Source organism: Toxorhynchites rutilus, chromosome 2 (genome assembly GCF_029784135.1).
Source record: "Toxorhynchites rutilus septentrionalis strain SRP chromosome 2, ASM2978413v1, whole genome shotgun sequence".
Classification (NCBI taxonomy): Eukaryota; Metazoa; Arthropoda; class Insecta; order Diptera; family Culicidae; genus Toxorhynchites; species Toxorhynchites rutilus.
This window is the reverse complement of record NC_073745.1, coordinates 266,530,638-266,542,685: the sequence shown is the minus strand read 5'-3', so window position 1 is coordinate 266,542,685 and position 12,048 is coordinate 266,530,638. Positions and strand designations below refer to the sequence as shown.

Here is a 12,048-nt window from a genome sequence, read left to right as displayed (position 1 = left end):
AATTTTTTCTCAGTGTACATTTTTTCATATTCAACCATCAATAATCTATAACTCTTTCTAAGACACTATTTCGGTACGACTTATAGTTTTTGAGATATAAATTATCAAAGATTTCTCTTACTAAAATCGATACGCCCTTTTCAAATTTACGCTTGAGTCAAAAAATTCCCATTTGCTGTGAAAAACTCATATATCCTCCAACCCAAACGGAGTACACACTTTCATTGGAATCAAAAATATTTCTTTTTTTTTCAAATCTGCATTTTTAGGACGATTTCATTTGGAATTGCTGCCTAGGATTATTTTATATCCATCCTGTTTGGAGGTGTAGACGTAGGGTTTATATTACTATTTCGACTTCAGATGCCTTTAGGATCCTAATTCCAAAAATTCATTGCGGGTTTCTGTCTACATTTGAACTTTGTCGGTTCAAAATAAAAGTCCATACTGATTTTTTATGAAACTCCTGAGCAATGATTAAAATTCCGTGTTTTTTGAATGATCACACATTGAATGAAATACCGTGGTATTCTTTATGGATTCATTGTACCCGGTTCAGCTCGTAATTAAATGAAAATCACTCTGTGCTTTGTGTTGAGTGCACGGAAAACGACATGACAAAAATACAACATTAAATTGCAGAGAGATAGCAGCAAATTAACATCATCAACAATTCATATGACCTCCATTCGCCTGTAGCATATTGTGGGCAAGCGAGATGCTGTGGATTGATTTTGTTTTACGCTTTTCGAGGACCAACGAAATAAGAGTCCTTGTTCGAGATACCTTCATTCTCAGCAGGATTCAAATCTTTGCTATAAGGAGGCCTTCAGTGATTTTATAAAACTTGAACCATAATAGAATATTTTTTGTCATTAGCATTGTATTCAGCTGAGTCATTGACTTCGTAATGATTCAGTTAAGTTTTTCTTATGGATATTATTGCAAACATCGCATCTTACTGGTGATTTGTTGTGGTTTACGTGACAGTTTGAACATAGCTCAGCTTATATCTGAGCAATTTGTTTGTAATTTTATTTAAAAAAATATATGAAACAAAAAATTGGTAAATTGGAACTTCATGAAAAAGACATGACTTCCGGAAAAGGATTAAATCTGCTACTCTGTCCATGTATTTATGAGTCAAAATTGAAGGTTCATGAAGATCTCTCTTGCCGACTCTGATGAAGTCGAACACATGAAAAAATTATTTATTTTATGAGCTGGATTTTGTTTTTCCAAGTTTCGCTGGATTACGTTTTGAGTGGACCCCGACCTGAAGGTCCAAAAACATAGGTTTTTAGCGGTTTATATGTATTTTGAGATATGGTCAAGTGTTCTTATCTCTTGCAGCGTGTTAAGGGTTTGGAGATGTATTTAAAAAACTTTGGGGTTAAAAATATTATTCATAAGGACGCTGGTAGTTGGATTCGTAAGTGTCATCTAAGAGTTTATATCCTATCGCTAGGAAAAATTTATCTCGGAAACTCTACAGCCGATTCAGCTAATATTTAGCTTGTGTACATCATGGCCTTATCGGAACAAGCACGTCGCAATTCTATTTTGCACGCTCGCAAATCCACGGTTTGTGATGCGTTGAAACGATAGGTCTGATCATAGACAAGAACCTCGGAAATTTCAGAAAAGCATAGGCAGCTAAACTACTATTCAAAACTGGTGACTCGAAAGCCGAAGTTGTTATCGAGAAACGTGGCGAAGATGGAAGGAGTTTCGCAAACGTATGTCCTGAAGGCAAAGAAGAGAGCTGGTTTGAGAAGTTTTGAGAACCGTAGCTCAAAGCAAAATCTGAAGACAATCAAACGCTCGTAACTTCTAGAACCTTCTTAGCCAGGAGATTTATCAGAATGAGTGCTTTCAGCAGAGGTTGCTAGATTTTTTGAACCGGCACGAGTATGGATGTTTCTTGTCCGACTTGGAAAGCTGTCACTAATGAAATCCGACGAAACAGTAGTACAATGACAACAGCATCCAACCAAGGAGTGGAATCCGGTCAATATTCCGGAGTTAAGACCGATTGAGAATCATTGGTCGATTGTGAAGGGCAAATTAAAGAAGAAGGGGGAATTTGCGAGTGACTTTGACGCTCAGAAGCAGAGAAGAAGAGAAATATTCAATCGGACGTATCACGTCGTTTTGATACCGTTCGATGAAGAGTGTTTGTGTATAATTGAATCGCACGTAAGCATTGTTGATTTTATATGTGGTGCATGGTAGATAATAGTTTGAGTTTTGGAGTGAAGTTAGGAATGTGTTCGGACTTATTGGTGCTGATGATGATGATGTTTAGAATAAGAGAGATTTTAAGCTTTTCCAGTTCTTGAGGGGTATTCTAGTGTAGACACATGAATTTCGGACGTTTTTTCGAGCTCCATAAAAATAAAACAAAGAATATTTTTACTATCCATTATATCATTATTTGTTCATCTATCTTTTAACAATAAAACAAAAATTGAACGGAGAAAAAATATTCATAACTCATAAAATTCTTATTTATTAAAGAGCTGATGAAGTGAGAGGGTTCAAACACGGCGTACACGATTCCAGCCCTTCTGGTTATCTGAAACAAAAAAATCGAACAGATTCTGAATCAGTAAAGATGTCGCTACCGCATAAACCTCGGGCTAGTCAAAAACATGTTTTTGGCAAAATGACGGCCGTTTGAAAAACAAAATGCGGTATAAAACGTTTTTTCTCACGTTTCCCGATTTTTTAAAAATAGTTAAATTTAAAAAATATTATTTTTAGAGGTTCATGCGATAGAGAGATGCCTGCAGATTGTATCCATATGAATTCAACATGAATCGGTTCAGTAGAACTTGAGATATCGTGTACGCCAGTTTGAAAAAACTAGTTCCGAGGAAAATGCGTTTGAAGTTCATTGTTATGGCCGTAACAGGTTAGATACCGCAGCACTAATATGGCTCTAACTCGGTAAATAATAGGATTTTCGATAAGTCCTTTCTAGAGTATATTCTTGAATGCCTAAACTACAGAAATATGACGGAAAAAATTTAGATTTTTTTCAAATTTCTAGACTAGAATACTCCCTTAAAAGATCTTTTCTATATTGATCATCACCATCTAAACTAAACTCTCCGCTTTGAAATGGATTAATATTTGTGATTTTTGATGACTGAAGAATATTGGTGATTTTTTGGGATTGTTCATTCAATTTTTGTTAAATCGAGTATTGTTTTTTCGGGATAAATTGGCGTTTTGACCCACTAAAAACTGGTTCTTTTTCACGTTTTCTTGTATAAATCACATGATTTATAAAGGGTGAACGATGTCAATGTAAAATGGAAAAAAAATCCACGGGAATCTTCAGTTGGACAATAGTTTACAGTTGAATTCGCTTGTTGCCAGTCCAATACATTTGTTACGTTGCACTACCTGATTTTTGCGGTTTCTAACTTTTGAACATTAATGTTGTATTTTCAGTTTCGTTTCAAAACATACAAATGAACTTTGCTCTATGATTTGTCAACAAATGATGAACGTGGATTCCTTTATATTCAGTTTTTCAAAAAACTCGCAAGAATTTTGCAAAAATTAGCATGCATTGTGTGACGTGACAACACGTTCTGTGCGACAAAACAAGCTTCACACATTCATCTGAGATCTCCCTTTCCCCCTCCAAAGGTCTTTCCTAAAGAGGAAGGTGGTCCTAAGCCGACCAGTAGTCCCCATTTGTATCTAAGAATAAGTACTTCCTACAAAATGTTTAGTAGTGTCAAATGAAAGGTGTCACAACGCTGACAATTTTATAATATTGTGACTTTTTTCTTGTTCTCTTCATTCTAGCGTTTTGGCGTTATTGCTTCAAAAACAGAGGAAAAATATTTTTTCCTATATGGAAAATGAGTTCAATGTTCTTTTACATTGCGAACAATTAAAAAATGGCATGTTCATCAAAATAAGCTATATAAATTGAATCCACTGTTAACCGCAGCACACGGAATGCCGATATTTGGAAAAACTCGGGGTGGTCCTGAGCCGACCTTTAAAGGGTGGCCCTCAGCTTCTATTTCGTAATAATTTAACATTCATCACTTGCCATCAATGGCTCGCACAAGCCTGGCTGATCGGCGATGCTCACTACAGGAGAAATGCATTTAATTTTGGTATCAAAAACTTTTGATTAACTCCCTGTATGCATTTGTGTGTGCATTTGCGCTTACCTTATATTTTTCTTAACGTGACAATAACTTCTTGAGACAGTTGTTACTCCTTTATTTGATTTTATTATCCGATCTTAATCAAATTTGTTGGTTGTTGACCCTCATTGTTTGCTGAGCGAAACCCAAGTATAAAAATGTTTGAAGTTAAGTTTACTCATAAACTAAAAAGCGTTGTGACGTGACAACACTTCAGAATACTTATTGTTCAAATGCCTGTTTCTCATGAATTACAAAATGAAACCTAAGTCTTCAAACACGTATTCAATTATCCGTTCAAGAGTATATAGACATTGAAGTTTGGTTAAGCAGGTGCTGAGATATCTCAAGTAACGTAAAAATTGTGAAACCCTGAAATATTTTCAATATACTTATGTAGTTTTTTTAACTGTGACCTCTAAGGTTGGTGCATAAAAATCAACTTCGTTTCATAGAATTTATACTATAACTAGTCCTTATTCAAATATCGTTTTCAATTTTCTGCCAAAACTTTATTTGAAAATAGTTCTTTGGTGCATAACCTCATAGAACGACAAATTAGCACATGTTAATGCTGAGATTTAATTTGCCAATCTGCTCAGGTTGGTTTTTTATTGCCTTGCGAATCGTCCCTCACTCTGTGCAAGCATTCATTTATCACCCCTCGTCAGTGCTGTCAAATGTTTGTACTTAAGACTATCATTCTTGAAATTTTATAATGTTGTAGTGCTACGTTAACAATGTGGTCGTTTCTTGTACACCACCCTTCTAGTTTCTTTTAAATGTACACTTAGAAAAAAGATAATAAATTTAAGTTAACCAAATTTTGATCGTTCTTCCCTTTAAACAGTTGTGAAAAACTGAAAACCAAATTATATATTAGGCTGTCAAAAAAGTCCTGCGGTATTTCCGCGAGGTGTCGTTGTAAGCGCGTAGTTCTAGTTGTATTCATTGTATCGAGTCATACTATAGCTTGTTTGAAAGGTATTTTTGCGCGCTATAATATAGTCCTTGAAAGTGTTTTGTTTGGTTAAGTCGCTCGTGAGTTATAGTGTCGCAAATATGGAGCAAAATAAAGAGAAAATCCGACATATTTTACAGTACTACTATGACAAAGGCAAAAATGCATCTCAAGCTGCCAATAAAATTTGTGCAGTTTATGGACCCGATACAGTTTCCATTTCCACCGCACTACGATGGTTTCAACGTTTTCGTTCTGGTGTAGAGGTCGTCGAAGATGCGCCACGCTCCGGATGGCCTGTCGTCGAAAATTGCGACAAAATCGCTGAATTAGCCGAGAAAGACCGGCATAGTAGCAGCCGTAGCATCGGCCAAGAGCGGGGGATAAGTCATCAAACCGTTATTAACCATTTGAAGAAGCTTGGATTCACAAAGAAGCTCGATGTATGGTTGACGCAAAAAAACATCTTTGACCGTATCGACGCATGTGAATCGCTGCTGAATCGCAACAAAATCGACCCGTTTCTGAAGCGGATGGTGACTGGCGATGAAAAGTGAGTCAGTTACGACAACGTGAAGCACAAACGGTCGTGGTCGAAGCCCGCTGAAGCGGCTCAGACGGTGGCCAAGCCCTCATTAACGGCCAGGAAGGTTCTGCTGTGTGTTTGGTGGGATTGTCGAGGAATAATCTATTATGAGCTGCTTCCCTATGGCCAAACGCTCAATTCGGACCTGTACTGCCAACAACTGGACCGCTTGAAGGTAGCACTCATGAAGAAGAGGCCATCTTTGATAAACAGAGGCCGCATTGTCTTCCATCAGGACAACGCCAGGCCACACACTTCTTTGGTGACGCTCCAGAAGCTCCGGGAGCTCGGATGGGAGGTTCTTTTGCATCCGCCGTATAGTCCGGACCTTGCACCAAGTGACTACCACCTGTTTTTGTCCATGGCGAACGAGCTAGGTAGTCAGAAGTTAGCCACAAAAGAGGCCTGTGAAAATTGGCTATCCGAGTTTTTTCCAATAAGGAAGCGAGCTTCTATAACAGGGATATTATGAAGTTGGCATCTCGTTGGGAACAAGTCATCGAACAAAACGGCGCATATTTGACTTAAAACAGATGATTGTAACTAATTATATGAACAAATGAAAATTCAAAAAAAATACCGCAGGACTTTTTTGACAGTCTAATATGATCATTAGGGTGGCAATGGATGTATGGAAAAAAATTCATCATCGAATTTCAAAAACCGACCATGTACATTCTTTTTATTGGCCCAAAAAAAAAATATTTGCAAAGTTTCAGCTCAATCAGACATGATTTAGGGGTGCCTCAAAGCGCTCAAAGTTTTAATTTTTTGATCCTCGAAAATGTTCCAAGGGAGGAGTAAAGGAAATTAGGAAAATCGAAATTTTATTTTCGATGCCAAATGACTTAAAAATGCATGAAACGTGGAGATCTGGTGTTATGTCGAAAAAAAAAATTTTGGCCGAAAACCGACCTTTTGGGACTGAGAAGCAATGAAGGTATGGAAAAAAATAATTGTCGAATTTAAAAAACCGACCATGTACATTTTGTTTATTGGCCCAGAAAAATGATCTGCGCAAAGTTTCAGCTCAATTGGACATGGTCGGTTTTTTAAATTTGAAATGACCATTTTCGCTGCCAACCTAATGATCATCCATTCTCATACGAAGATGTACACTAGGGAAAAAAATCGATGAAAACCCCAATTTTCTGTGATCTTTCGTTTTTTAAAAAAACTCAAATTTTAACGTCTGTAACACTAATAAATGAAGTTCGAATGAGTTAATATTTTGCAAAGGGTATATTATTGTGCAAATCAACATTTCGCAGCAAGTTCCGAAATCAAGATAACTATTTTTATTGGTACCCAAAACCATACGTTTCGTCTCGTATTCCGAAAAAAAAGTCCCAGAGTGTCGAGATGACATTAGATCTCGACGTTTCATGCAGTTTTACGACATTTGGCATCAACAATATTTTTTCGTAACCCCGATTTCCTTTACTCCTCCCTTGGGTGATTTTTCGATTTTCCAAAAACTCAAATTTTGACCGCTTTGTGCCATTCTCCCTTAAGTCCGATTGAGCTGATATCTTGCATAGTGTGTTTTTTCGAGGTGGTAAACATTTTGTATAGGGTAACTTTTTGAAATTAGAGATGAACATTTTCATTGGCACCCTAATGTACACCTACCCTAAAATTTACACCAATAAACCAGAACCTCTTAACGAACAAGGGCCACAATCGCCTCGAACGCCCACTTCCCGGCATCCTACAATCGCAGAAATTTGCTTTGGATATTTGTTTGGTCATTTTACCGATATAGCGTATATTGAATCACTAAATTGTTTACATCACTCGACAGGTGATGTTCAAAGATTATACGTACCCAAAAATATTCCTAAAAAAATGGCAGAAATTACCCAAAGTTATAACGTACCCTCGATATAACGTCACACGATATAACGTACATTTTACCTCGACGTACACATTTCCAAAGTGTAAAGGAATTTTTTATTCAATATTTTTTTCTGATAGAACAATGAATTACCTGTATTGTGATCTAAAACAAGTTTTGTACCTTCAATCAATCTCGAAATACAGCTGGTTTTGTGATTCCGGATTCTAAATGAAATAACAAGTTGATTTATAGTACGAAGGGAAACATCATGAGAAAGACTGGCTTCGTCTTCTGATTGAAGTTATTCATTAACTTTACTAAAACAGCAACACAATAATGTATTATAGATTACGTTTGTGAGTACTTTATTATGCTTCGATATAACGTACGATTCGATACAACGTGCCGACCTTTAAAGGGTGGCCCTCAGCTTCTATTTCGTAATAATTTAACATTCATCACTTGCCATCAATGGCTCGCACAAGCCTGGCTGATCGGCGATGCTCACTACAGGAGAAATTTAATTTTGGTATCAAAAACTTTTGATTAACTCCCTGTATGCATTTGTGTGTGCATTTGCGCTTACCTTATATTTTTCTTAACGTGACAATAACTTCTTGAGACAGTTGTTACTCCTTTATTTGATTTTATTATCCGATCTTAATCAAATTTGTTGGTTGTTGACCCTCATTGTTTGCCAAGTATAAAAATGTTTGAAGTTAAGTTTACTCATAAACTAAAAAGCGTTGTGACGTGACAACACTTCAGAATACTTATTGTTCAAATGCCTGTTTCTCATGAATTACAAAATGAAACCTAAGTCTTCAAACACGTATTCAATTATCCGTTCAAGAGTATATAGACATTGAAGTTTGGTTAAGCAGGTGCTGAGATATCTCAAGTAACGTAAAAATTGTGAAACCCTGAAATATTTTCAATATACTTATGTAGTTTTTTTAACTGTGACCTCTAAGGTTGGTGCATAAAAATCAACTTCGTTTCATAGAATTTATACTATAACTAGTCCTTATTCAAATATCGTTTTCAATTTTCTGCCAAAACTTTATTTGAAAATAGTTCTTTGGTGCATAACCTCATAGAACGACAAATTAGCACATGTTAATGCTGAGATTTAATTTGCCAATCTGCTCAGGTTGGTTTTTTATTGCCTTGCGAATCGTCCCTCACTCTGTGCAAGCATTCATTTATCACCCCTCGTCAGTGCTGTCAAATGTTTGTACTTAAGACTATCATTCTTGAAATTTTATAATGTTGTAGTGCTACGTTAACAATGTGGTCGTTTCTTGTACACCACCCTTCTAGTTTCTTTTAAATGTACACTTAGAAAAAAGATAATAAATTTAAGTTAACCAAATTTTGATCGTTCTTCCCTTTAAACAGTTGTGAAAAACTGAAAACCAAATTATATATTAGGCTGTCAAAAAAGTCCTGCGGTATTTCCGCGAGGTGTCGTTCTGATTGAAGTTATTCATTAACTTTACTAAAACAGCAACACAATAATATATTATAGATTACGTTTGTGAGTACTTTATTATGCTTCGATATAACGTACGATTCGATACAACGTACAATTTTGAAAGTGAAATGTACGTTATATCGAAGTTTGCCAATATAAGTAAATAAAATTATCGAATTTTTTATGAGACATTTTGTGATGTTTTTGGAAAACTTACGCATTACTTAACTTAAACTGACACAGTGAAACGCTTGAACGGTAAATGATTATATGGTGGTTGTATAACTTGAATATTTCTTTATCATCGTATCATCGGAAACCAGCTGATTGTATCGCATACAAATTACGCCCATCAGGCTATTAGTAAGTCAGTATCTGTCTGATATGATAATTTTGGTCATCTATTGCAATGTGGATTATAAATCTTCGACTCCTTCCCATTCCTTCCACATCTCCTGGCCTTGGGGGGATAATTTACAACCTTTCAACAAACACTAATTGAATTTTGCTTTTGTTTTCTTTTGTTGTCGCATATCGAAATCGGTGCGGTTTCTGTTTGTTTGCACTTGGCGATTGCATCACGGACCGGGCTGTGCGCACTGCATTTAACTGTTTCGTCGTCTTGAAAATGAATAATGGATCACTTGCTGCGCCTGATTGCTGATTGTGTGGACCAGGTACTGGAGAGATCGTGGGAAATCGTAGACGGCGTCAACGTCTCGCTTCGGCTATGGGACACTTTCGGCGACCACGAGAAGGACAGGCGATTTGCATACGGAAGGTAAGATTGGCGGGAAGGCGAGGAAAAAAATAGTCTGATTGATATCCCATGATCAGCTTTATATTCATGGGGCACCATTGGATTCGTGACTTAGAATTTGTTGAAGCGTTTTCTGAGGCACATTAATTCCATCTTACAGGTCCGATGTGGTGCTGCTATGCTTTTCGATAGCGAATCCAATATCACTGCGCAATTGCCGCGCCATGTGGTATCCGGAGATACGTAAATTCTGTCCAGAAACTCCTGTGATTCTAGTAGGTTGTAAAAATGACCTTCGGCACATGTATCGCGATGAGACGTATCTGTCTTATTTCGGTGATCGGAGTCCATTTGTGCGTGCGGCACGGAAGAGCGACCTCGTAATGCCAGAGGAAGGCAGGGCAGTCGCCAAAGAACTCGGTGTTGCATACTATGAAACGAGCGTGTTTACATACTTCGGTGTGAACGAACTATTTGAGAATGCTATTCGCGCCGCTTTGATAGCACGACGTGAGCACCGTTTCTGGATGACTAATTTAAAACGGGTGCAGCGGCCATTATTGCAGGTATGTTATAAATCTACCCCTCACTATAAAACTGACTGTTGATAATTTTTTTTATTGTTTCAGGCCCCGTTCCGACCTCCCAAGCCTCCGCCACCACAATTGACCGTTATTACCGGCACACACACTAAAGATATGCTAAACATGTTCAATTCACAGTGCTATACAGATTTAGTATTAATTGTCGGTACTATACGTTTTTCCGTACATAGATTTATGTTAGCTAGTAGTTCTAATGCATTTCATAGGTTAGCATTGACAATTCAATCACTTAAGGTGAATCGGCCGAACCAGTTGCAATACTAAGTCTTCTCTTCCCACCCAAACGTTAGGTTACTAACGATGGACATCTCCGACATGGGTGCCCGAAGTAGTAGCGAGTCCAGTATGGTTAGTTCGACGTTTGGCGAGTCGACGACGGCCGATTTTAACGAGGACACAGAGTGTCTGATTAGGGCCGATCCGAACAAAGCCTCCAATAGGTATGGTGTATGGTATAATATGTGTAATAGGACGCGATTGATACTCTTCATTTTCATCGGAACTCACTAGCAGGATGTGGGAGCAACTGAAGAGGCGGTCTAGCTACCAAGCCCTACCGACGGTGGAACCAAAGAAGGATCTCTATCGGGAACTGCATCATCCAGTGTTCCAAAGTATTAGGATTTTTCAGGTATGCGTTTAACTTTTTACACAGGTCTAACACAAATAGAAATATTGTCGGGTAATTGGTATTTCTTATATGAACAAGAGTAAAATTATCTTAATTCATAATCTCGCTTCTGACAGCTCGCGAACGTAAATCGATGGAACTCTTGACTTGACTTGTTAGTATTGAAGAGGCTTTAAACTTTTCAATTCATTCGCCTCTAGATAGAACTCGGTTTCATATAGAATAATACGTCGAATTCTCAGATATTCTCCTAAATTATAGGATGATTTTCATTATTTGAATGTCGAACTTTTAGGCTGTCTATTGTCTTATAATGTAAATATTTGTTGGAAGTTCTATGTCTCTTTTAAATGCAGCAAATGTGAACAAATCGAGTTAATCGATGTACACTATTAGTCTTCAATCATCGAATGTATTGCTAGAATCATCATTCAAGTATCTATTCTCTTCATCTTTCAATCACGAATACAAGAAATGTCCAATGTACAGATTCGGATTTCATTACTTTGGATGTCACTTTCCCCCGATGCTCGAAATGTCCGAAATAACAAATTGATTGCACACAAAGTCATACTTCGGTTAATTTGAGAAAAAAAACAATAATCTGCCCTTAGTGCGAAGTGCAGATATTTGGGTTGTTGTTTAGTAGTCATTTTGAAATTCTTATTCTAAGAGGTTTCAACTTCAAACTAATATCACGAAACAATAGTTACAATTTTTTTTAGAATTAGTATTGACTGCTAGCGGTGAAAGTAGTGATAAACAATGATTCTATTTGAAAGAATTCACGGAATAATGTTCCGGTCTTCAGTTTTTTTCGGATTAATGTTTCGGTCTTCGTTTTTTTGAGTTGACGTAGATTTAACATTGTTCCATTTCAAAAAGTATACGAGATATCGGAGAGAATTTTCTGATGGTGGGAGCTTTTCTTTTCGTAGTTGCGTTTTTTTTTCGAAAAAGACTGTCGGCTGTACCATTGGAGAAAGCATTTCCATTTGAGACTGTGCTCA

At 37.0% G+C, this 12,048-nt stretch overlaps 1 protein-coding gene across 10 annotated transcripts in view; it reads left to right on the top strand.

Moving 5' to 3' along the window:
* The window catches only part of LOC129771123 (rho-related BTB domain-containing protein 1), a 116,722-nt gene that overhangs the window by 80,818 nt on the left and 23,856 nt on the right, over positions 1-12,048 (top strand). For 7 of the 10 annotated variants that reach the window (XM_055774477.1, XM_055774478.1, XM_055774483.1 and 4 more), the window contains 5 exons: positions 9,720-9,823; positions 9,963-10,368; positions 10,432-10,613; positions 10,698-10,847; positions 10,918-11,038. In XM_055774477.1, coding sequence (XP_055630452.1) covers positions 9,720-9,823; positions 9,963-10,368; positions 10,432-10,613; positions 10,698-10,847; positions 10,918-11,038 — 963 coding nt within the window. The remainder of the gene's footprint in view (positions 1-9,719; positions 9,824-9,962; positions 10,369-10,431; positions 10,614-10,697; positions 10,848-10,917; positions 11,039-12,048) is intronic. The other 3 variants (XM_055774484.1, XM_055774481.1, XM_055774485.1) reach the window with 1 other exon arrangement.